This window comes from Lagopus muta, chromosome 1, assembly GCF_023343835.1.
Source record: "Lagopus muta isolate bLagMut1 chromosome 1, bLagMut1 primary, whole genome shotgun sequence".
Lineage (NCBI taxonomy): Eukaryota > Metazoa > Chordata > Aves > Galliformes > Phasianidae > Lagopus > Lagopus muta.
In genome coordinates this window covers 171456340-171484079 of record NC_064433.1, presented here as the reverse complement: position 1 = coordinate 171484079, position 27740 = coordinate 171456340, and the positions used below count along the sequence as shown (strand labels likewise).

General features: G+C 34.4%; 1 protein-coding gene across 10 annotated transcripts in view; it reads left to right on the top strand.

Moving 5' to 3' along the window:
• NBEA (neurobeachin) overlaps positions 1-27740 on the top strand; it is a 458626-nt gene that overhangs the window by 185940 nt on the left and 244946 nt on the right. For all 10 annotated transcript variants that reach the window (XM_048948371.1, XM_048948342.1, XM_048948328.1 and 7 more), the window contains 2 exons: positions 2124-2251; positions 21067-21128. In XM_048948371.1, the coding sequence (XP_048804328.1) occupies positions 2124-2251; positions 21067-21128 (190 nt within the window). The remainder of the gene's footprint in view (positions 1-2123; positions 2252-21066; positions 21129-27740) is intronic.

The following is a 27740-nucleotide window of genomic DNA, read 5'->3' as shown; positions in this document are numbered from 1 at the left end:
GAGTTGGTATACTTCTTCAGAATTACCCTCTAAAATTCCTATTGCTTGTCTTTCTATACTAAGGAATCTTGAATTTGGATAGTATTAAAATTTTCTTTGCATTTAAAAATATCTGCAAGTGGAGTGGAGAAAACCTTGTTAATTTTTTACAGAATATCCTTTAAAACTCCTAATTCAGTCATGAAATCTCCAGAGATTTTCCAAGTGATTGCAGGGTGCATTATAAGATATAATAGACAGGAGAAGCAGCTGTAGTATCAGATCAGGCTGTCTGTCCTCTTTTGCTGTTTTTTGTGCATATGTGTGAACCAAAAATTCAGTAGATGGGCCACCTGCTTTCCTGAATCATTTTTGGGTTTCTCTTTATGCTTTTTTCTTAATTCTGTTTGTTATTTTTGAAATCAGAGGACCAGGACTCCAGTCACTTTTCAACATGTACATGCACCAGGGATTTATATCAAGGCAAACAAGATGTTTTTCTTTTTTTTTTTAATCCATTTAAATATTAAATTCTGATATTTGATATGTATTTTTGAAGAGTGATCTTTGAACTTTGATCTCATGCTTTCACAGAATACTATCCCAAATTTCCCATTAATAGATCCATAATTTACTAAAACCATCAGCAATCCATTTAATAGCAAGGTGTTTATTATCATCCAGGGTGTTGATTAACAAGAATCCAAACCTTCTGTGTCACTGAATTCTTAAATAAAAGTTTTTTCAACATAAAGTTGTCAGAGTTAAAGGAACCCTAAAATCAGAACGAATTTAAAATCCGTTAAGTAAATTTGCAGTGAAAAATTATAGTTTAGAGAAGTCTTCATTAATCTAGCAGGTTTTTTTGTTGTTGTTGTTTGTTTTTTTAATCTCTAGCAGCAAAATCTTAGTATAGATTCATGTTTCAAATGAAAAACTCAAAGGTAGTCATCAGTTTTTTAACTAGATTCAAGAGAAGCTCTATCATAAAACAAAGACTGGTGATATGGAAACCTCCTTTAGAATATTATAAAATCAGTATCTGAATTTGAAATGGGAGGGCAGCATGTTGAAAGAAAATAAGCTATAGGAACTCAATGAAATCACTTTAAGTTATTCAAGGAAACCTTCCATTTTATTTATAACGTCATCTTTTTTTTTCAAATGTAGGAATCTTCACATGACCGAAATGAAAAGGTCTTTTATAGTTTGCAATGGTAGACATTATTGCAAATTTAAAAGTCAGCGTTCGTTCTCTTATTTTCTATTAATAAATAAAACATCTTCCTATTAATGTTCCTTTAAACACAATAATATTTTTGTATTGTTATTCCAGTGTGAAGAAAATACTCCCTGCCACAAGCAGTCTGAAAAAAAATATATAAATTCATATATTGGTAGACCAGAATATGTATGCACTGTAGTTTATATCTTTTGAGTAATAATTTATTTCTCTCAAGTAATGCTGCAAGTTTTTAATCTTGGCATAAGAGTTTCACAGGACACAAGTGTTATGCCTTGTCAAGTTTTTAAATTGAAGAGGGCATAAAAAAAGAATCTAATTGGCTTAATTTGTGATCACATTGCTTCTAAGTTGAAGAAAAGAATGTTGATACCCTTGACTCCTAGGCTAGATCTTTCTCATGCATTTTCTGGTCAATTATTGAAATACCAGATATGTTATGTGAAAGCTTGAAGAAAAAAATCAAGCTATCTGTTTGATTTGATTGCTTTACACAAATAAATATTTTTCAAGCTCTCAAATGTAAATAAAAAGTAAGATGAGAAAGGTGCAATAGTTACACTTGAATATCTCAGCTTCCTATCATGTTTAAATGAGAAACTTTAAATGCTAAGTATTAATTGATGTACAATAAAATGAGAAATGATTCCTCTAATAATGTTTAAAAATGAGAATAAAATTTGTTCTTGTTTTGGAGTACCCTGTAAATGCTGTAGAATTTGAGGCTGAAATGGCTTTTTTGTTTATGTCGAACCATTTAAGCACCATAAAATCTAGTTAAATTATGGTCTTCCTCTTCTCTAAGCAACTTAGAGCAACTTTTAGAAACAGGTGTGGTTTGGCATCATTTAATTTCCAGTTTTTAATCTTTTCTCAAATCATGATCTCTGTTTTTCCACAGTATCACGGCAAAGCTTGAGAGAGCCTTAGAAAAGGTGGCCCCTCTCCTGCGAGAAATTTTTGTTGATTTTGCCCCTTTTCTATCCCGAACATTATTGGGCAGTCATGGACAAGAGCTGTTGATTGAAGGTACTGTTTCTGTTACAAGATTATATTTATTTTAGCTATTAGAAGATTGATATGAAAAATGTTACTTTTCAGTGATTTTTCGTAAGTAAGAGAATTGGTTGTTAATGTCTCATGGTTTAACTTACTCTTATTTAACTTTTTTTTATTTTTTAAAGTAATTTAAAATTTCAGCTTCTGTTTCCACCTTTTTCTGTCATCCTGGAGTGCAAAAACCTCTCCATAATATGCTTTTTCCTCCTCAAAATACTTTTGCGTTTTTCATCCTGATTTTGAGAAACTGGTGATACCATAAAAAAAGTGTATTGAATTTGCATGGAAGAAAATAAATTGAAGAATGTGGTCTAACATTATTGATACATGCATCTGGATTTGGTATAGACGCTGTTTGCTCTGGTGGGTCAGTTGGTAAAGAGTTATCCCAAGGGAAATTACTAGCAATGATTGATTGGATTGATTGATTAATAAAAGTTATTTTAATGTGTAGTAATGTTAATGTTACTGCTAAGCAGTTATGAAATTTGGGAAAATAAATTCTCATAAGTAAGGCAGTAAGTAATGCAGAAATTATGCTAAGTGTGAATAGGGTAACTTATGCAGGAAGTAATGAATCAGTGCTAATGCACACCAAATAGTGAATTGACATGAGCATGCACTGTTCTTACATCATACATGCAGAAGCATACATTCAGCCAACTATTTTTTTTTTTTTGCTTTCATAATTATTCTTACACACAGTATTATTTTTCTGAGAGGAAAAAGTCATTATGACTTCAAGTTCAGCTAGGGGAAGTTTAGGTTGGATATCAGGAAAAAACTTTTTTACAGAAAGGGTTGTTAAGCACTGGAATAGGCTCCCCAGGGAGGTGGTTGAGTTTAAACACATCCAGTGATATGTTTAAAAACTGTTTGGATGTGGTGCTCAGGGGCATGATTTAGCAGAGAGTTGTGAGAGTTAGGGCAGGATGGTTAGGTTATGGTTGGGCTTGATGATTTTTGCGGTCTTTTCCAACCCAAGCAATTCTATGATTCTGTGATTAGTGCAAAGCTTATAATGTGTGAAGACCTATGAAAAAACAAACAAACAAACAACACAGTTTGTGTTCAAGTGTCAAAACTCCTTCTACTACATAAGCATTTTCTCTAAATACTTTAGAGTATAGTCTTTCTAGGGTCTTTCTTGTTCCTCACATTGGCTCTCTTTTGTTCTGAAAGCTATAAATATTTAATTTTATGATTAAAATCTTTTAAATATCCTTTTCCTTTTTTTGGTCTAGATTTTTAATACAAGGAATGCTAAAGTAGCTTTATAATTCTCAGAAACTTCAGATGTTCTGTGTTGTTTATTTCATAGCTATGAATAAGTTACTGCTCTCATTTTAATGAGCTACTCATTGAGAATATTGAGATGACTGTAAAAATGTTTCAAGGATTTCATCAAGTCTTTCATTTCAATAAAATTAACTGCAAAATTCATAGCGGTTTTACCCTCTTCTTTTTGACAACTATTGAATTACACTTTAGTTTTTATACCATATGATAAAATTGTCTACGTTTCACCTCAGATCTTTAATAGATTAACACGTTCTTGAAAATTAAACAGGGCTCCCACAGTTCTCTGCATATGACACGATGAAAAGCTAGATGCTACAGGAATACCGTGACTACATGGCAGTATGAGTTTATCTCATTGCCTGTTTCAGAGATGTGGTTTTGTTAGCTATAGCATTCTTCTCATACTCCACTTGCCTGCCTTTCAAAATGCTGTCTTCTGTGACTCAGGCATCCAATTCATTCTCATGAGTCACTGGTTATGAACCTAACATGGAGTTAATTCCTAAAAAACAGTACTTTTACCCCAAGATACTGAAGTAGCGATCTGTAAAGAACAAATCCATACACAGATTAAATTTGTACACCACATGCTTCAGGACCTGAGGGTCTGTTTTCTCCTTCTGAAGTAGTTGGACTTCTTCTTAATAGGGAACTAACAGAGCAGATTTCACAGTCATTATATATTTCTCATCTTTGCTGCCTTCATTGCACCCTTGATCTCAACTAAACCAATCTTGCTTAGTTAAATTCTACTTGAAAAAAAGTGCTAAATTCTTTCCTAGTCCATTACCTAATTTACTTTGATAAATTTCCTGTCATTGTTTACTGAAAACTAATGGTGGTCTTACCCCTCAAATGTGCTCTTTGTATAATGACTGCAAAACAGAGATTATTCGTAGAGTGATTCAAGATATGTGAGTACACAGAATTCCTATGGGGCGTGGATAATTTAAACTTGATTATTTTTTTTCACTGACAGTAGTATTTAGCTTGACAGTTCTATATAAAATAGTTTAATTTGTGCTTTGTGTATAAAAGTTGTATTTACAACAATTAAGAAGGAACTAATAAAGTCTGAAGGTGCTCTTTTTTTTTTTTCAAATTGATCACCACAAACAAATCTGTTGCTTTATACTAGGCTTGTCTCTTTCATTATTAAAGCCTAAAATATCTTCCCTATTCTTGCTGCCTTTCAACACCTGCATATGGTATAAACAATTTTCTCAGTCAAATTTTGCTTAAATCTGAAAATTTTCAGACAACCTTGATGGCAAAATGAAGATGTGTGATTTTGAACAGAAAAGAATTTGTAATACTTCTAAAGCGGGTTAATTATGACAACTTTCCAGAATATCTGATGCTGTCAGGTAGATGTTGCTAATATATCTACTTGGAGAAATGTATACAGGACAGTCATTATTTCACTTAGTCCGTCAGACAGCTAGTCTGTCCCAGAGTTCCAACAAAATATCTTAAATTCAAACTATGCCACTTCATTTTCCCTTAACTTGTGTCAACATTCTGTCCCATGGATGACTTTCATAGAGGTTTTCTTGAAGGAAAAGATATTCAGTACCTTAGCAATGACTTCTTAACTTTTGAATGGAGTTGAAGTGATATGGCTGCAATGATCTGGTCAGTTCTAGACCAAATACCAAGACCACTCTTATTCAAAATCATTAACAATTCATGCTTGTTTGTGTAAATTGGTAGCAGAGGAATCCTATCACGTTCAAGAGCCTTATCTGATACTGCAAAACATATCTTTTTTGTAAAACTCTTCATCCATTTACTTACTGAAATAGTTGTGGGTTGTTTTTTTTTGTCCTCAAACAAGTTATTTTTTCAAAGTATCTAACACAGTTTTTCAAATATTTCATCAATTTTCCAGAGTATTTTATACACAGAAAGTGTTCTCAATGATAGTTTAAAGGCGACTGATTTGCAGTCAACTGCAATAGCTTCAAACAAAGTCTACCAAAAACAGTCCACTATTACTGTGGTTCATCAACAGAACAGGTTCTTTAATGCCTCAGAGAACAGAAGTTGCAAAGGTTAAAATTGTCCATATAGAATCTAATTGGAAACAAACATGCAATATGTGTAGGTCACGTATTTAAGCTTAGCTGTACTGATTGTGGAGTTTCATTTGACACTTGCACAGGTATGTTTTCACTAACTCTAGTTTCCATATGGTCTGCAAATACCTTCCATGCAAAGTGCATTACAACATTCTAGCCTTTAGGTGAAAATGTTACAGGCAAGTGTAATGTGATCTGTATCTGAAAGAAAAGCTATATCCTCTTTTTGTCAAGTGCAGATGAGTAAAATTGTTTTCAGTACAGCTGTACTGAGTGTCTTAAGCTTCAATAAATCCAATTGAAACACAGTCACATCTGATCCCTTCCTTTCCCTTTGCTGAGATACCAAATAAACTTTACCAATGCTTTTCATTTTCCTCTATGATTATTTAGGTAAACTGTCAGCCAGATATGCCTTCTCCAAAAGAGCTCTTACAAATTCTTTGGCGCACACTTAGTATGTTTCTGATACATACACAATTCAAATCAGATGAAACAGAAAACATTTTGTTGCTGATAGGAGTAGGAAATTTTTCTCCTCATTAACTCACCACATGGCCCTATGAAAATATTCAATAGAAGTGGTGAAGGACTTGCTTTGTATGGTATTTGACAGGTGATTTCTTGAAACAATCAAAAAATTGACCAAAACATACCTTTGGAAACTACAGATAGAACTTGAGTGCTAAATGGCACTATTTTAAAAGCTCCCAAAGATATCAAGTGCAACATGACTGTGACATCTACCAATGCAGGCACAATTTGTTTCTAGTTACCTCAATCAGTACAAGTTTTGTATTAGGAAAAACATGATAATAATTTTCCTGGGAAGGAAGACACTTCAGAAGCACAGATGCTGTAATGCAGAGTGAGTGCGTGCACTTTCAGAACATTCCTTTCCTGTTCATTCTGCACTCTCACTCTGCCACAAAGAAAATATTTTTGTTTGTATCTTCATGTTTTCTTTCAACTAATAAGACTGTAGATAATTCTTCCCATTCTGAGGCACAGCAGCTATCAAACATTCTGAACAAAATAAATGAATAAATACTAACTAGTAAGGCAGTAAATATAAACATAGAGTTTACTTTAATTAAAATTTAACTGCACGTAAGGAAAAACTGAATAGTGCTAAAACTCTGAGCTACTTTTTTTTATCCTACTTTGATACCTTTGTTAATAGTCTTGATTAAAGTACTGAATTGTTGCTGGCAAAGAGAGCTGACTAGATAAAGCTATAAAAATGAGAAGAAAAGGCATTTTGCTGAAGAGAGATGTTGAATCTTTTTTTTTTTTTTTAATAATTGCAACTCAAGAAAAAAACAAATTTCAGCGTAGCCAAATGCTGAGTCCAATCTCTAGGAAGAAGGAACACAGACAGGAGATGAGGGAAGAAGCCACCAAAAGAATGTAGATATTGTTACAACAGTTAGTGTACTCTGAGCGCTTTTAACTCAGTGCTCGGGCAACAAAGACACATCCAATCCTTGGATGCTTAGAAAGAGTAGCTATATTTCTGTGCACAACTTCAGCCACTCTACTACCATCCGGTTCTGTAGTCAGTACTCCAGGATTGATACACACTTACAGCAGTGGGGAAACTAAAGTGCAAGGCACGAGAGTGACTGATAGTAGATAGATAGACGCTGTGTACTGCAACACGAGCAACTGATTTTAACCAAGGTACACAAGAGAAGAGGGAATCTGATGCTATATGTGGAAAAAGAACTTAAATAATGCAAGGTATCTTAGTCTTTCTACTAACTGAATGCATAATGAGGTTAAATAACATTGGATGACTTTACTAGGACTTCCCACCAAGTATTGAGAACAATATTACTTGTAGTCTTTGAAAGAGGTTTACTTTTCTTTCTAATTATGTATCTTCAGTCCAGCTTCTCAGGAGGAAAAATACAATGTACTTGCCAAATGGTTTTAGTGCTGCAAATCCCCATTTCGTCTAGGCTATACCCTGCACTTTATGGTATTAAGTTTGCATTATCATTTGCTCTAGTATTGCAATCTCTGCATTTATTCATATGGTCATAGCAGATACACCACAGTGTCATCTAGATATCTGCAGTGATCTGTAAGAAAAGGTGCTTTTCTGCTTGTTCTGCTGTTGGTCAGATGCTGTTGGGAATATATCATGTCTTTGAGGCATTGAAGTGACTGTTCAGATTACTATGAAATAAGTCTCCAGATTTTATAGGCATATATACATACATAAATATATATATATTTTTTTAAGTGAAGTTCTTTAACCATTACTCTGAAGCTCATTTTAGTGTGGTCTGTGAGACATTTTCTCTTTTCTCTCCATAAAGAATCTTGTCTATTCAGACAAGCATGTAATGCTCATGCCAGCTAAAGTTTGGTCCTCACATTTCAGTGTATGAATACATGGCCATATATGTACGTTAAAATGATTCCTTAAAATTCTTTAAAGTGATGAATATGAGTCTTATATGAGTGCTCTGGGTGGCAAGGATCAGCCTTTTACTCAGCCCATTTATCAGAGGATGATTAAAAGATATCTACAATTTTCATAAAAATTAATGTCTGGTTAAAGAAATGATACCCAGTACTGTCTTAGCTGAGGCTGAAGTTACATGAATTTTTCTTCATCAACTTACATCTGCTATGTACTAGCATTTAGGCATACTATCATTTTGTAGTGAGTAAATGGAAAAAAGCTCATCTGGTCCATCTGCAAGTTTTATAAAATACTGTGTTCTTATGAGGCTATGGATAGCAGAGGAAAGGATCAATAAAACCAGTGATAGTGCAGCACAGTCTCTGAATGCTGAGCTGCAGGCTGGGAGAGAGTACAATATGATCTCAACCCTACTGGATATCAGAAGATTCCTGTTAGAAGTCAAGGTGAAAGTTAAAAAATGTTCATGTTGGAAAGATGTTTTGCAGTGGTCAGGCTAGTGTCATTTGCAATGTGTCAGTCAGGGTCAGGAATGTTATGGATTCTTTGGTTTGTATGGAGGCATGAACTCTGAGCTTGTTTCCAAGGATAAGGAGTTCATAATGAATTCCTCCTCTGCCCCTTCTAGCTTTTGCTCCTTTCTCTGCGTGCTCCCTCATTGTCTCAGCATACATTCTGTTCTGTCTGATAAGAAATCATGCTGTAGGCTTAGCACAGCTCAGCCTGTCAATTGCCTGGCCCAGTCCTCTGGAAAACAACTTTCCTCAATTTGTGGAAGTAGGGTTTGTGCTCATGGATTGCTTTTTATCTTCCACTGAAAAAACTTGCAAAAAGATTGCACTGAAATCATGCTACCACCTGAAAACTTTTAATAAGCCTTGTTTAGATAATGAGATTGGAATGATGACAGCAGAAAGCTTAAAAGCATGAATTATTATTAACTGCATGTTTAATGACTTCATAGTGTTAAAAGATTTGATTGTTGTTTAAGAATGAGGATGCTTTTATGTATTTCATTTTCATGCTAACTTTTAAGCAAGACAAAAAAACCCTTGAAATCCTTGAACTGATACAGTTAAAACTATCGATGCGGACTGAAATCCAATCTACACATTTTGTAAGCCCTTCATAAACAGAAAAATAAGGGATTTGAAACCTCTACTTATTGACTGTTCAGATTTGATGTGCTGGTTGCAATCAATTTTCTGTCTGTGATGAGTTCTTATTGTCTTACTGGAAGGCTCCATATTGTTTTTTGTTGTTTTTTTTTCTCTGACTGCCTTGGGACTGAAGGTGTTTCTTACTGAAGAACACTGCCAATTCCAGTAATGATGAAGGCAGAAAATAACACTTGGTTTCCAGAAGACTGGATGGCAGTAGCAATAAAATGATGAAAGGCTAATTGGATATTCAGATCTATCCCTTTCTTTATATGCAGTCCAGCAGAGCTGAGTTTCAAAGTTTTGCATCTATCACACTTTTTCAGAATATGTTACTGCTACTGAATAAACAGATCCCAAATTTTGCTTTCAGAGGAACTGAAGAAAAAGTACCACAGCACAGTCTCAGTTATTTATCCACAATGAAATCTTCAAACTATAACCACACCAGTTACAGAGCATTTCTCTTTCACATAATGAAGCTTTTCTGATGCCTTTAAAAAGATTTCATTATAGTAAAGAAAGTAAAGAGGGTAACATTCATCTGATTTTGTAAATATAACTTTTGCATTTCTGAAGTTCCTGTGCACAGAAGTATGTTCTGAGCAGATGTTTAACATGGCAGGAAACATCACAGATCAGAGATCCGGATAGCAACTAGAAGATGCATAGCATCTGGCACCTTCTTGAACATAAACCTGCCAATAATTAATTACACATATGAGCCACTCTATCCTTGTCTAATGAATTGGACACTTGCTAAGATATATTAGGCTATGTAACAGGGGTTAACTGCTTATGCCCTCCCTTTTGTCTTTGGCTTGTGTGGTCCCACTATAACTTAAGTGCAGAAATAGTTGTTGGCACTGTTTATATGTCTCTGATTATATTACCATTGTTACATTAATTAATAATCAAGGCATCTTTAAAATCCAACGTGTGTGTAGTCCCATTAGGTATGGTTCTATTACTGAAGCAAATGACTGAAAATGTAAAATTGTAAAGTTTAGAATAAAGAAAAAGAAAAAAATTGCTGGTAACCAGGTAAAGTAAGATTTATTGAAACAAACCTCTGAAAGCACCTTGAAAAAAACAGAAGCCACTAAATGGTTGAAATTATTAAATTTCTGTTGAAAGTGCTACTGTAGAAATTACATGATTAGAATACACAATACCAATTTTTGCTCTTTGAAAGCACATAAAGAAGTGCACAGAATATTGGAGCCTGTATAGAGGAAGACAGGGGCTTGATTATGGTTCTCAAATCCCACTTACCTTCAGCAGTATTGGGCTTGTAGCATGTTGGCTGCAAGCCAGTTGCAAGCCATTAAGGCTTTGAAAGGACAGGTCTTTTTGCCTTAAGATTCTAGTGACTTGGTGTCTCTCCCATGTCTTAAGATAGATGCTTCTCATCCTAACTTCCAGCTTTTCTGATTTTTTTTCATAAAGCTTGACTCTTACTAGAAAGTGAGAAAAAAATAATAAGATTATCAAGAAATCTTGTTGATGCTATATCAAGGAAATCTTTTTAAAAATTATTCAAATTATTATTGAGAAAATTGGCATGTTCAGGCACTACTGTAATAATACCTGTAAGTGGACTCATCATATCAGGTATACAGCACTGCTGTTACAGTGGACCAAAGAACCGTTGTACGGCTTTTTTAAGAACAGCCACCTTTTTTACACATATTATTTTCTCCTCTACTATCCACGTACAAAGAAAAACGAGGTGGTATGCCAAAAAGTATTTAGGATGTACAGGATGTTCGTGCTGTGACTGAAGCTCCCCACAGGCAGAGGTTCTCCGGTTCTTATTCCACTTAATTCATCATTCAGAACTCAGCAGGGGACTCCGCCTGATTCTGGACTTGAAACAGGCTGGTATTTGCCCCACCCTTTCTCCTCTACAGGCTTAAAAATGGAATCAATCTACTTTATTATCCTAGGAATATTTTCCAGAGAACTACCTAACTGGTAAACTATAGGGTGCAAATAACATCTCTGTATCAGGTTTTGCCCTGAAAGATATATTTCTCATGAAGTGTAGTTTAATAATCCTCTTCCCTGGTCTCTACATCCAGTTTCTTTACAAAACTAATCTTATTAAGGCTGGTCACAGTTTCTCCTTCTATATTCCTTCAATTTCTGTCTACTTATCACCTGTTCTTATGACCTACACTTTTAATCGGTAACCAAGTTTAACAAAACTCCCTTACTTGCTCTGATGATGTAAAGGTACTCCTGTAGTTCATCCCATTGGATATGGATGTGCTTGTTTCTCTGCCCTCAAGACAGTAGCAAAAAATATTCTGCCAAAACTCCTGAATGACTAAACTAGAGAAAGGTTTTAAAATTAGGTATATTTTCAAGATTCATTTTTGATAGGTATTGTAATAGCATAAACATTAATTAACCTGCAAGCTTTATTTATCTAGACGTCTTCAAACTCCTTACAGAATCAGAATTATTTTTGCAAGGACTAAGAGAGCTAAAAGGGAAATGTCTCTACTGTGTTCAACCTAGTCTTATGCCAACATTATCTTCCCCAGAGGGATGGGGGGTGGGGGTGGGCAAGGTGGGGGAAGCTAAATATCTATGTCTTATTGTCTTATATCATGTGTTATTTTTGTCTGTTGGTATGGTGAATTTTAGGATCAAATCATCTACAAATAGTGATGTTTGTCTAAGGAGATTTTCTTGCAATTGGAAATCCTCATGCTGAAAGAACTTGTCAGGCAATACAGACACTTGTGATGTGTCAAATTAAGATAGCAAAGTGATGTCAAAGCAGGTCTAGGGAGAGCCTATAACAATGTTACTGTCAAGTAAATAAAGGAAACTGAAACACAAGAAATGCAAGTTATTTCAAGACATCTGTAGCTGTGTATAGTTCTGTGTTTTGAGAGATGCTTTTTAAATGATCACCATTTGTCAGAAAGGCTTCAGGATAGGAGAACAATCAGATGTTTGCCAACTGAGGTCAGCAGAATCCTTTGTGGAAACTGAGATTTTTTTCCCATTATCAAATTGTCAGGTAGTAATTACCATCTAAATAAACAAACAAAAAATATATTTCACTCAGCATTTTCCATTCCTTTTTTTTCTCATTCCATCCACTGAAATAAAATATCCAGGGCAGTGGCTGTGGCAAAAAATGTAGCCACAAGTTTAAGAGCAGTGAACAGTAATGTTAGATGGAAGGGGGGTTCAGAAGACTTTGGGGATCATATTTGCATTTGTATATTGGTCTCAAATGTTTCCAAAAAGAATAATAGTAAAAAATAAATAAATTGGAATGGTCTTCACTAAGATTTGATTGGTTTGATCCATTTCCTAAAAGAGGACTTTAGAGGAGGAAACACATTCACTTTCTAAATGAAATTATAGTGTATGATAAATATCATATTGTAAAACAAATCTGTTGCACTTAAATTTAACAGGGAATTGGTTTCCTATAATTCACATTTAAATTGTATTATTTTATGTTAAGAGAATAATTTTGTGTCATTTTGCTAACTGGAGCAATTTCTCGATTGATATATGATAGTTGATATTAATTTTGATTTTTAAAACTGATCAGGTATAGTATTTTGATAGCATTAGATTGATTGCTCCCTACATCAGAACAGATACTTGAAAATCAATCCATTTAAAGAAATACTGTTTTTAAGAGAAGAGTAGAGAAACACAAATGCATGTATTGATTAAATCTGAATGGACCATTGGCCAAGGGAAGAATTGCTACAGGCTCTTATTAAAAAAATGAATCCATTTCGAAAATCTTCACTGAGATATTAAACTGAATGGTGGTGGCTTCTATTGCATAGATCAAATTCTCATTCATCAAATGAGGAGATCACTTATTTGTGCAATCCACTGACCTAATGGAAAACTGACAAAAATTCCACACATCACTGCAAGACTCTTCAGCATAATGTGGCACTGACCAGTTTTGTCAATGCCATTACAGATCATAGGATCAGACTACAAAAGTCTGTAATTTTAAAATGTACCTCTTATGTATAGTGCAATAAATCCCCTTTCTGTGAGTGTGCTCTCAAGAGTTTCTGCCACTCTATAATTCTGTTGGGAAATTTTATAGTCCTCATTTAGAGTCCTTTTAGTAACCACAGTCAAGAAGTATAGCTTTTCTTTCTTAAAGAATGACATACCAGAAGACTCTTACATAGCACTATTAGTATTTTAAATTGTATCCAAATGTATTAAAATCTGTTTTAGTTTGCAAATTTAACTGAAGGGAGTGAAAAGACTGATTTGGGTTTGAGCAGATTAAATCTGTTGTTTTGATTGACCTATTAGAGTTCATCAGGGTATGGATCTTAAGATACAAGTTCTACAGGTTTCTATTGCTATTTTAAAGGTATTTTATTTGATAACTTGGATGATAATTCTTCCATATTTTCGGACACTAAGTGTAATGAGTGTCATGTATTGTGCTGTGTCTAGCATGATAATAACAATAATAACTCCACAATCTCTCACCAAAACATACGAAATACAATGCTCTTGACTGAGTACAGAAGTACTGGATCAAATGCACAATTACCATGTTTTCCCGTGTCATCTTTTGCTCTGAAAAGGAGATCTACCTACACTAAGAATGGGCTGTAGTGTTAACACAGCCGTCCTTCTTGGTCTCTAGAGTTGGTGATAATGTTATATTCTGCCAGTCAAGTCAAGGCAACCGAAGAGAACTGATAAATCTGTAAGCCTGATGTTGTTATTTTAAGGAGTATATTTTCTTTGGAATAGTATTTCATCTAATGAATTGTGGAGCTGTAATTATTGTGCAATGTGACTATGATTTCTATCTGCAGACTATCATCGGCTATCACTAAATATTTGCAACCTTTTGCTTTTCATAAATTAAGACCATTAGTATAATTCAAACATCTACAAACTATGACATATATATATATATATGAGAATAGTCATTTATAGTTCTAAAACCAGTTTTGACTGTAGTCTTGCAAAACACTGTATTCTGTTTAATACACATCTTATTTTTGGAGGAATAATTACCATCTTCTTAAATTCTCACTCTTGTTCTCTCTTTTTTTGAGAAGAACTGTCCATCAAATACAAACTTTGACCAATATGCAGTCCTTTATATTGTAAGTCATTTAAAATTGGAAAAAAACAATTCCCATTCCTGATCATAGCTACTAAATTCTTTTTCTTTTGGAAAACTGAATGTCTCACTATATTTGATTCAGTTTTGATTCCTCTCCTTTTTTCCTAGACAAGGGCTGTTGACTCTGTTTTCTGATAATCGCTTCACTTTGAAAAGGAAAAATCTGTCATTTCAGTTAAAAGTTTTACATATTTCCAAACTTTTCACTTACCTTTAAATTTTTCTACCATACTTTTCACATCTTTGATGAACTTGCTAGCAACTTAGTTCCTGATTAAAACCATGAATTTGAATCCAGGCTCCTTTGAATTATAAGAAGGAATACTATAGATTTAAACTATTCGAATAATTTTAACTAATAGTCAAAAACCAAAAAAAAAAAAAAAAAAAAAAAAAAAACCCAACCAAACTAAGCTCGTTTCTCTGATTCCAAGTTCAGTGTAGTAAAAGATTTCAAGAAAACATTTACCAGGATTTTTCTAAAAGAAGAAAGATCTTACAATAACAAACTTGAAAGAAAACTTGCATTTCCATTTAAAATAATCACTTTTTCATACTGTTATCAAAGCTAAAACATACTTTAGTTTCTGTCACCAGCATGAACTGTCATTAAACTTTTTGTACCATTGCTAACAAATTTTGAAATGAACATTAGTCTACCAAAAATGAAAACACATATTTCATTTCTGGCAATTACCTGTGGAAAATTCCTATTTTGTCTTTTGGTACATGAGGCAGTGAGGACTGTAGCAGCAGATACAGTACATAGTTACCAGTAGCTATGGGGAACAACAGTACAAATTTGTTTAAATTGCGTGAAAAATTCTAGCAGTAGGAAGGAGAAAGTAGCTGTCATTGTGGAAATATAAGTTTAAAAAAAAAACAGAGAGTTCTAGTATTTTCTGAATCTTTTCTGAATGTGATTTTAGGACCTTGTGGGCATTTCTAATTGTGTTATATCCACTTTTCTATAAAATAATATATATAATAGAATGTTTTTATTTTATCATATAAAATAAAGCTCCTATAGTTTTGGTGGCATCATAGGAAGGCCAACTTTTCATTGTGACTAGGCCTAACAGTGTAAACTTTTTTAAGTGTTTCTTTATCTGTACCTGATATTTTTCAGTTGAATTGAAACTGTAATTGAGTAAAATATTTATGCAATTTCTGCAATCTCTATGGTTTAGTTAATTACAACTCTTTTTTTTTCTAAGCTCAGCATAAGATATAAAAACTTCTATCTTTTTGCTTTTGCTAATATTACAATTGTTTCCAGCTCCAATAAGGGTTTAAGTTGACACAAAGTAAAAGCATTGAAAGAAAATGCAGGCAAACTTTGATAAAGACCAGATGAAATTGTGGTGGTGTTCAGTTAGACTCAAACACACATTGTATTAATAATAATGAAAAGAAGTTCAAAACCATGATCTTATTTCATAAGGATTTTTTTTTTTAATGATTTTATCAGCCTACATTGTATTTCTTTGCAGTAGAAATTCACACTGACTGGTTCAGCCTGGTGACTTCGAGGTTTTTAACCCAATATTTGATTAATGCCACAGGCATGACTAAAATAGTAATGTTGAAATTAATCTTTCTTAGACATTAATAACTAATAGTGAAAAGAAATAATTAGTGTATCTTTGGGGCATCGGAAGAACACTGAAAAAGAAGTCATGTAAACCAGAGCATTTCAAGATAATTGTCAGGCATACATCATTTATTCCAGATTAGCTAAGGTCATGCACTTGATGCTCCCAGTTTTTGTATCCATATATGTGGTCATTGTTGTCATTAAATGCTGAATTTTTGTGGCTATATTTAATGGACTGAGAATAGACTATGAAGAAAAGCACTAAGAACAGCAAATATAGAGAGCACGTACTCCATTCAGTTAGACAGTGACCTTTTTAACCTTGCTGCATGCAGGAAATACCCACTTGTATTTTGGTAATTACATTAGCTTCCTTAATGGCATTTGATACAGATGGTATAGGAAGAACTTATGTGCAGCTGAAGAATGCAGGCAATAGTCTTAGTTTGAATTGCAAATACTTCTTATTGGAGCTAAGTGGTGGGGGAAGAGAACCAAGAATAGTTTTCTATGCTTTCCTCAATCAGCCATTCATTTTTAAAGTTTTACATCATTTTTTTTTGTTTGTTTGTTTCTCATTATATTAAAATTAATACAATTTTGAACACTAAAAGTCTCTCTGAAATCCCAAGAAGCATGATGAGGCAGAATAAGTGCTGTTGTTCCTGCATTTGGGGCTCATGAAATTTGTTTTTATTCTGCTTCATGCTATAAATTCTCGTTTTGGTTTTATGAAGATACCTCAATCACTTTCTTCCTTCTCATTTGCCTGTAAAATGTTCTTCCTCCTTTGCTTTTTGTCTCTTAGTATATCTACAGTCTGAGGAAGGAAATGACTAGCACCAACTCTAAAGCGTTTAGCACAAGCTGGGCTTCCTAGAACAGAGGACTTCACTAATTAAAAAAAATAAGATTATGAAAGCAACAGTATGCTAGTTCAATGGGAGAGATACAGTGCTTCCTCCTTAACTTAGTCCTACAACTTTTGATTATGTGAAATTTTCATAAACCAGAGGTTGCATTGTCAGTTTTTCCAAACAGTCTCAAATGGATCTGTCCTCCATTAATCCTGACCTGTTTATATCATCCTGTACTGTTGATTCCACAGCACCTTCGACAGGTGAAGATTGTGTTTTGTGTAACAGAAAATATTTATATTTCAAATCTTTCCCGCTTAATCACAAATAAGCAAAGATGGAAAGAAACAAAAGGGACACAAAAATAGAGGGCTTGGCAGCTAGAAAGGAGGAAATGGAGCATATGATGGAGGGCACACACTTTCCCCCATATGATTCAAGCTGATGGAGTCCCTGAAGTGTGAGTAGGAGGCTGATAAGCAAGAGACTTATGATGTGAAACAGTGTCTCTGATCCAAGTGTTTTGCGTTTCCGTGCTCTGTTTTACCTTCAGCCCTGTACCCTAAAAGAACTTAAAAAGGTGAATAGAAAGTACTTATGTTGTTGGTTTTTTTCTTCTTCCTACTCAATTGTCCTGTCTTATTTATAACTAGGGAGTTGCACACTTTAATCTGCTCTTACTGCTTTAAGCTGAGCTCTCTGCAAAGGGTAGTCCTGCTATCTATATCACCATTAGCTTTTTTATGGAGCTTTCCTAACTCACCCCCTGTTCTCACATGCTAAAAGTACTACAATTTCTGTGCTAGTTCTTTGTGCAATTTGGTTGTGTAAATCTGTCTCCTCAAACAATTTCAAGTGCCACTGGTTATCAGAGGTATTACTGGATATTATCAGTGGTTTATTTTGTCAGCAGGCAATTACAGAGCTGGTTACAATGAATGGGTGTGCTAATGCACTAACTAGATGTCAGGTCTGTATCCTCTCGGAATTTTACCAAAACCAGTTCATTTCTCCCTTCCAATGCCAGAACACCCCACCCAAACTCACAGTTGATTAGATGTGGTATACAAAAAGTTATCAGCCTACGTCCAGACAAATAGAAAAGGCATCAATTTTAGATCAGACAGTCCTAAAGGGGTAATTAGCCCTTTAGAATTATCGAGGTTTTCAAAAATTAGGCATAACTTATTAATATTCTTATGATTTTAAACGGAAAACTTTGCACTAAAGTAATTATTATTGCCTTCATAGTCCTGTTTTATTAATTATAAAGCGTTTATGTCATTACGACTAGATTATCTTTGTTATTTAGTTGATATCTTTCAGTATCTTTCAGTGGAGATACAGGAAAGGGGACAGACTCTTCATCAGGGTCTGTTGTGACAGAACAAGGGAAATGGTTTCAAGTTTAAAGAGGGTAGATGTTGGTTGGAAATAAGGAGGAAGTTTTTCACAGTAAGGGTGGTGAGGCACTGGCACAGGTTGCCCAGAGAGATGGTGGATGCCCCCCATCCCTGGAGACATTCAAGGTCAGGGCTCTGAGCACCTGATGGAGCTGTAGGTGTCTCTGCTCATTGCAGAAGAGTTGGACTTGGTGACTTTTAAAGGTCCCTTGCAACTCTGAGGGTTCTGTGATTCAATGATTCTATAATAGCAACTACTTGTCCTGCCTTTTTATTTTAGGCATACAGTCTGTCATTTTAAATATCTGTGCAGTGCTTCAAACTTTTTTATATTGTTTGAAGTTCGTGGCATAAATATCACCGAGTGTCATTGGAAATTAAAAACCAAATTAAAAAAAAAATAAAAAGAGAGACCAGAAAGTTTTTATTATCTTTGTCTCTTTTAAAGTGGGGTTTTTGCATCAATTCTTTAATTTTTCAAAACCATGCAAACATATGACTTAGTTTCAGCAGATGCATAGCATATAATGTTTGTTACATAATATTATATATATATAAATTTATAAGACTGTAAAATGTAAAATGGGTTCTGAGAGCTTTGTTTTGTCTGTATCTTGTTCTAATACATCTGAGGTCAGATTTTGGAAAAGATGAGTGAGTCCCAGAAAATGTGTTTGTATTTGATTGTTTTTACTTTTTTTTTTTTTTTTTTTTTTTAGTATTACAAAATATGTAGGTTGTTCCAAAAATAATGCCTCCTACTTATTTACATGGAAACTACAACAGTTACAAGGTGCACAATAATGTTATATTATAAAGCAAATTCTCAGCTACAGAATGGAACAAGTTGCCCAGAGAGGTTGTGAATGCCCTGTCCTTGGAGACATTCAAGGTCAGGCTGGACTCTGAGCTCTGAACAAGCTGTAGGTGTCCCTCTTGATTGCATGGGATTTGACTTGATGTCCTTTAAGACTTCCTTCCAACTCAAATGATTTTGATTTTCATCAGCAAGGAACCTGCCAGCCTGCGTGCCATGCTTCTAAAAATCTGCACCAGTGGAGGTGATTGCTGTTGCTGTTGCCACTGCTGACACACCACCCACAGCCTCAATGTGCTCACATGCACTGTTTTGGCCTCTATAAACATTCAGCGGGCATCAGTGAATGTCAGTGGGTGATACTTCTTCCACATGGAGGAATTCAATGACACAGCTTTACTTCATACACACTTCCGTGTCAGACGCCTTTCTGCCAGACTGCCCCAATGCTGCCATCTGTTGCACAGCAACAAGATGTAATGGAATATTGCTAGGAAGGTTCAGCCTCTACTGCCATACCACCAACATCTGCCTCTGACATAGTGGGCTGGAATCATAAATTAGGAGGCATTACTTTCAGAGCTGCCCTCATATGGGATTAATTCACAATAAAACTTGTTCTCTGATAAGATATTTGATATATCTGCCTTGCTCCTACCTGCATTAGCTTAACTGTTAGGTTTGCTTTTCTGTTTGGATTTTCTTTGTCAGTTTTCAAACAGTGGAGGTAGCCTGCAGGTGATAAGGATCCCATTAATCTTTCTGATCATCAAGCACTTGAGCATGAGAATAGCTGATCAATTACAGCAATTGTCTCCCTAAATGAGCTTTTCACATCTGCCTCTTATTTCATTACTTAACTGTCTGCTCATATATCTGATAGAATGGAATCCTAGTGGCTTCTTACAGTGTGTTCTGTGTTACTGTACAGTGAGGATGGGGTTATTAGCAAAATGGGCACAAAAGGGTATTTATCCACTCCCCACAATAAATTTATGTGCTGCTATTGCATATGAGTGCTTTTGTCTCTAATTGCTGTTTGTTGAAACCTACTCAAGGTACATCAGCTTCTTTTTCAGTTTCTTTTACAGTTCTTTTGTTATACGCCTAATTATTGTTTATTCATTATTGCTTTGGCACATAAAAATCATTTCCATGCCCTAAGCCATGATATCAATGCATTGCGTATCTGATTTTAGAAAATAGAAGCTACCAAGGTTAAAAGTGTGGTTTCCTTCTCCTTCCTTTACAAAACATCTTTTAAGTACCTAGATATGATATCCTTTTCTCCAAAAGTTAATCAGCATCTCCAAAGCTGCAAAAAAAAAAATATTCAAAACTGCGGTAATCTGACACATAATAATTATTTAAATTAAGTAAAAACTGTGATTATGCTGCAGAATTCAAGGTTTTCAAGAAGCATGAACTACAGAGATTCTAAATTTGCCAGGAAATAGATTTTATAAGAGTGCCTCTTTCACTACTACTCAAAGTTTCAAAGTCAGTTGTCAGATGAAAATGGAATTAATTTCTGTGCAGATACCTTATTCTCTACTCGCCAGTATCTGATCAGTTTATTTTTAAGCATTTACAGGATTTTATTTTCAGATTATTTTCTTATGCTTATTGCACGGTGAGTTGCTTTGGATGATATAAATAGATGGCTGGATAGATTTTTCTTGTTTATTTTGCTAAATAGTAATCTAAGCTAAAAGACAAAAAGGCGTGATCAAAAAACTCTCCGTACTGATCCTGGTACAGCTTTTCTTCGAGATGATTTCATGGCAGTTCCTGAACACTTAAGTATCTTTGAAATTGAAATTCTCAGGGAATTTGGCTTGAAACTTCTGTCATTGAATTTAAGTGATTAAAAAAATACAGTACAGAGATTGCATAGAATTCCTGAAACCATTTAGCTACAGTTAATAAAAACTAGTAATCTTTTAAATTCACTTTTGACTATTTCTTTGCAGGTCTGGTTTGCATGAAGTCTAGTACTTCCGTGGTTGAACTTGTTATGCTGCTTTGTTCGCAGGTAAGACATTCTCTGATTATAATTTTAATGGTTCTTTAACATAGTGCTGGACTTCTGCCAACCTATTAATTGTGCATTGGTGTTTGTTGCATTCTTTCATGTCCTTATAGGAAAATGCAAAGTAATCTCTTCTGGCAGCATATAAATTATAAATTTTAAAAAATATATGCACAGCATAGTGCTTCTATATTGAAAGAGTATGCAAAATATATTTGCATTGTTTTTTGGAACTGTATGGATATACATAATCCACTTTTCCAGTGTATGAACTCTCTCTCAGGACAGTTCTTATTTACAATACATGAAGATAATATTATTTTTGTTACTAAAATCTGTCTTTTGGACTAATTATTTCATTAAGACATACTTTACAGTGGCTTTGTTATTTCTGGTACACGACATAAAATACTACATATTTGATGTCATATGCAGAAAGCAAAGGAACGTGGCTGAAGTATTCCTTAAGAAGTGACAAAAGTAGAATATTTCTATTTTTAAAAATTCTGTAGCTTTTTTTGTTTTTATTTTTGTTTTTAGCTTAGCAGTAACTGATTTCTCAGAAATCTGAATCAATTAAGCTTCTGATTTTCTCTCACAGGTAAAATATCCAAAATTAAAATAATTACATTGATTATTTGGATTCTTCACATCGTAATTTTGATTTTATTTCTCTGAATTGTTATTGGCTAACTTCCTGCATACAGCTTTTTACATTAAACTGGTGATAATAAGCTATCCCCAGACCCACTTTATGTAATACAATGGCCTAACAGATCCAGATAATCTAAAAGTTCTTTCACTTCTCAAAGGACTTACTACCAGTGCATCAGTAATCAAGTCCCCTGCAGATGTAAAATATCAGTGAAATGTATATTGTATATTAATATATATGTGATATATATATATATATATATATATAACATAGTGCCCACATTAACTCTTTGTGTTATTACCAAGGGAAAATATTTGCTTGCAGCTTTCCTTGAGCATTCACAGCTGCACTTGGAGTACATACACCAAAAATGTACTGAAAAGAAATATATTTTCAGGGGCAAATGAAATGAAGATCTACTTTTGATTCATCTATCAAAAAATAATTAACATTTACAACTCTTTGGGGGGAAGTTGGGGGAGGGAGTTCCAACTTACCTGCTGTTTGCCAGTCCGTAGCTTGTGCTTCTTCAAGCTGCTGTCATAAGGAAATCATTACATCTTGTTTTCCTTTGTGTTTTTTTTTCTTCTTATATTTTTTTCTTTCTTTTTCTTTTTCCCCTGCTTGGTCAGGATGGATATTGGTTAGGGAAAAGTAAAAGAAACATACATCCCTAGCAGGAACCCTCAGTGGGGTTTGAACTTCAAACCCTCTCCAGCAGAGCACTTGAAAAATTTGTTACCTAATGGTTAAGTCCTGGGTTCCAGGAAAATTCCAAAAGATCCATTAAAGCTTTTGAGCCTTATGTTCATGTCATGAAACCCTTTTTTTTTTTTTTTTTCTTTTTAACATCTTTTGAAACCTTTACTTGAGGGAAGGAATAACTTACAGTCCTTTCTTCCCTAGTCCTTGGCTTTACTGCAGTTCTCAGGAATAAAGTGGAATGAAGCATTAGGGTCTAGTGTCTTTGATGGCCTCATCATCTAATCATAGGTTTAACATTACTCATTTGCTGGCTCCAGGAATTCCTGCCATTAAGGGCCCTAGAGATGAAACTTTGCCTCAAATATTGATTGAAAGGAAGAGGGAGAAATTTAAGCTCTTTCTGCAGTGCTTTTTCTTTAGACAACTCAGTCAAGCTATGTAGCAAATGCAGCTAAATCAATTTGTTGGTTTTGTGAATCTTATACCAGTTATTTATAATTTCAAAATATTTGTCTATGTTAAAAATAAGCTTCATTTTATACCTAATACAATGTAAAGAGCTGAATCATTTTGAAATTCTAAACGTTAATTGATTTTTTTCAGTGTTTGCTCAAGAGCTATTCTCCATCTATTCAATTACTTGGGGAAATAACAGCTTTTAGTTCTTATACCTCAGCTGATATTTTAGGGTTGTTTCCTTGACTTGTAAATAAGGACAATCTTGCATCCTGGTGCCTGTTTATATTTCAAGTTCTTCAGAAGCTAATGCTGTAATGTTGATGGAGTGATGTTTAATGTTTCTACAGGCGTTGGTCAACAGGGGGCTGTACTGGTGTAAAAGCTGACCAAAAAAGCATTCCAAGTGCACAAAATACTGTATTTTATCCTAAAGGTGTACTAAACGGCCTGCAGTTCTGTTCATCTGCATGAAAATCTTTGGTGAAGTCTTCGGTGAAGTTTTCTATTCAATATTTTAAATTATTTGTCAAAAGAAAACATGAGGTAAATGGTTTGAAATACTGATAGGACGTAATACAGAACATTGCTAGAAGAAAATGGCACATCAAACACATAATACAATCCAGTCCCTGGCTAACATCGGGAGTTAAATCATCTCTCTATAAAAACAAAGAGCCACTACCCAAGCTTTTATGTATAAATTAATATGAACTGGGAAGACTAAGTGAAGTAGTTCATTTATTTTTTTTAGTAATCCTAACATAACTAGGGCTTTTCTTCCTACTGTGGGTAAATCCTTCAGATTCAAACTGAATGACATTCTACAGATTAGGTGAAGTTTGAAATGTGTCTTTCAAAAGATAGATGATGATGATGTCAAAAACCTTTGAAAATTACAATTTTGTTTGCACAAGAACAGAGTAACTTTAGACATTGAAAAGAAAAAGGAAATACGAAATTTGTTTTCCTTTAATTTGCTACAGCAAATTAGATGCTTTTATACTCTTTATGTTGGAAATTCCATGTTAACGACTACAGATTAGCAAGAATGTCAGAGTTTTTTTTCTTATCTGAGCTCCTGAATAAAATCAACATTGCCAGCGGCTCACGTCCAAGGTATGGTCTAAATTTACATGAAATATCACATTACAACTGTCTGAAGGTACATGTCATGGATAATTCAGTTCATATGGTCAGCCCTTTAGACCAGAGGGATATGCAATCAACTCTTTCCCCCCAAAGGAATTTGAAGTTTCTGTGAAAAATACATTTTAAGTTTTAAAGGAACTCCTGTAAGGATTGTGCATCATTTTGGGGCTTGGGAAAGAAGAAAATGTTCTATTCTCTGTATTTTTAGAATATTTCTTTTATTATAGTTTGCTTCCCTTCACTCATTTATTTCCTAGGATCACCTAGGATGAAAATATAACTTACTTTGAAGGCTGTATTTTCTTTATTTCTTATATGAGCTAAAAGCATTCAGTTAAGTACTTGAAATAATATTTTTTTTTTCTGCATAATTGATAATAAACATGTAATGATTTTCACTTACCATAAAAACAAGCACTTTCATTTGGATTTAGTCTATTTTAACATAAAACGGATGAAGATGTGTTATGTTTGACAAGATCTGTGCTAGATTAGCTGGTCTTTGTTCCCTCAGCCTAGCTGAGAATGTCACAGCTGTGTTACTTTTGAAGAGGTAGATTTCTTCAATGAACTATATGTTAAAAAAAAAAAGAAAAAAGAAAAAAGAAAAAGCTTTGCAGTGTTGTTCCATCTTGCATCAGATTTAAATTTCTTAAATTTCATTCAAATTATTATTTATTTTTAGCTCAAATAGCATAATAGTTTCTAATTACTTCCAGATCTTCTGCAAGTATTTCTCTTTTGGAGATGTAGCTTCTGCAGAAAGTGAATGATGTTGACCCAAAGGATAGTCTCATCTCATCCCACTGGTATTTTTCTGTACCTTATCTAAGAACAGGGGAAAATTATTTTCTTAAACAGAGTGTGCTCAAGGCACCTACTACTTCACCTTTCTAAAAGCAGAACAATGTAACGTGAACAGTTGCTCTAGGAAAAAATGCTGTCACTTGCAGTTCTAGAATATATTCTGATTGTCTGACCAATTTCAGGATTTAATAGTTTTCAATGCAACATTCATTCTATTGATTTCTCCTCCCACTGCATTAGAAATTTGATTGAGATCATAATTCAGGAGCCTTCAAAGGAAATATCAAAACTAGAATAAGAATAATCTGCTTCTGAAAGACAGTGTTGAGGCAAAATATTTCTCGTAGATGCTATCCATTGTAAATTGGCTTTGACTAGAAAAACTCTTTGGGGGTGGGGAGAGAAAGAATATAATTAACTAAGAAATGCTTTAATTAAAACCTGTTAGGAGATTTTCAAGTAAATGATAACACCCAATCTTCCTTATAATTACACAGTATACAGATTCTGTAAATAGTTTGCTTTTATGAAAAAATATCCAACTGAAAGTCTCTTAAAGAAAGCAAACCATATCAAGAGTATATCCATAACCTGAAAACTCCACTATATAATTAATGGGTAAACTTGGCTTCAGCTAAGCTTTTCAAGCTTTGTGTAACAGTGTGATCCTCATTTATGAGTTGTGTCTGTCCACATGGTTTAGTCTTTAACCTGGGACGTCAGTAGCTGCTTGGGTTGAATCCAGTCTGTCTCTCCATATGACAGGCAGACAGTCAGTACGTACTTAATCAGAAAAGATCTTTGGAGGATCTTCTCCCATGCAGCACAGCTCATAAAGCATTTTCCAGCAGTTTGATGCATCTTAAACATATTGGTTGTATGCTACTATGTACAGTACAGCAAACACAACAATAAAGTGACAAAACAGGGTGGAGTGTGGAGGGAGGGGAATGAGAGCTTTAGCTGCTGCCGTAATTGTCAAGAAGAAAAAAAAAAAGGTGATAAGTCTAATTCTAATTAATATAGGCAAGACCCATCAACCATGCACTGGAGAGATTTCAGTACCAAAAGCTGTAGCAGACCTACAAGTACATCCTGCCTCACGGGATGGTGTATCTCTTGGGCTTCAGAGACTGACAGCTGCCTGATGCAGAATCCAAGCAGCAAAATCAATCCCTTCCTGATCACTAGGGCAATCAGGATTAACTTTTGTTTAATAAGTGATAACTCTTTCCTGTGTTTGCTATTTGTCTTTTTTATACCAGCACTGGTAGGAAAATTAATGAGAAGTTAAATAGTAATTGCTTCTCTTAAAACTAAAGAACCTGAAGCTTAATCTACTTAGGATACATGCATTGCAACTTGAAATTAACGCTGGTTATGCAAATTCCTATGGAGGTGTATTTGTTTTTCCTACTGTGAAAAAAAAAAAAATTGACTGTTTCATTTTTGGCCATGTTTACCCATTCATTCTGGTGGATTATTTGCTGTCTGTAGTTTTACCAGTGCAACTAGAAGGAGAACAACATCTCATATTGTATCACTTCAAAAGCCTGAATTGAAATTTGCCGTAGAAGGAAAGAATATTTATGTGCATCTCTATACACAGAAATATAGGCAGACAGAAATTCAGCTTTGTTCCAGTATATTTTGAAAAACAGGAAAAAAAAAAAAAAAAGTAAAATAAAAAAAATTAGGAAGTTTTGGATCTGTTACACTGCTTTTGTTCTGCATCTTCCTCTCTGCTTATCCTGTTTTTGTATCAGTGACATTTGTAAGACTGTGTTGCTGAAACATCAGAAAAGTATTCAGACTTTTACTTCCTGGTTTAGTAGGATAAACTGAGGTTCTCATCCAAAACCCAGCAGAACTACTCAAAGACAAGTTTTCAGGATTGCTAATCTGGGACCACAGAGGAGTGAGAAAACACTACCTATGTCTTCATGGCAGAAAGCTCTAAATTCAGATCTCTGCATCTAGTGGAATCATACTCGTTGGCTGCTGTTTCAGTATTCAGCTTGGTCTTCTGTCTGGCCTGACGCATCCTGCTGGAGGAACCGTATGTTCTCCATACATAGTTTCATGGTCCTGTTTGCTCCTTTTCTTTTTCATTTACTACTGAAATGGTAGAAACAGTCACATCAGTTATAGACCAAAATTAAAAGTAGCTCTGGATGAAATAGTAAGTTTCAATTTCTAATATCTAGAGTAGCCTTAAAAGCAACAACTCATATCAAGTGGCTAACATATCTTGTCTCCCAAAGGTTTCAGTCCTTTAAATATTTGAGCAAATGATTAATTTCATTTGTATCATAAATTAACTAATTATAATTTATTTGGTTACTTTAGGTGTATGCTTAGATGTTTGCAGGATTGATTACAAGAACTTGGATTGCTCTGAAAGTAATGTCTCCTATTTATTTCCATGGAAACTACAACAGAGCATAATAGCACTATTTGATAGAACATATTCTCAGCTACAAAACACTATTTTTCAACATAGTCACCACTATTTGCTATGGATTTTCAGCAGCAATGAAGCTACCAGTTTGCACACTGTGCTCATAGAAATTTGCAGCAGTGGAAGTGACCCACTGTCACTGTCACCACTGCTGAAACGCTCCACCCACCACCTCAGTGTGCTCATGTCCATTTTGGTCTCCACAAATGTTCAGCAATACATGTCAGTTGGTGTCATTTTTTTCTCAAGGAAGAATTCATTGACACACCTTTGCTCCACATTCAATCTGACATTGACCTTTCGGTAAGACTTTGCTGCCATTTGTCACACAGCAACAAAATGTAATTGATTTTGGTGGGAAGGTTCAACCTCTACTACC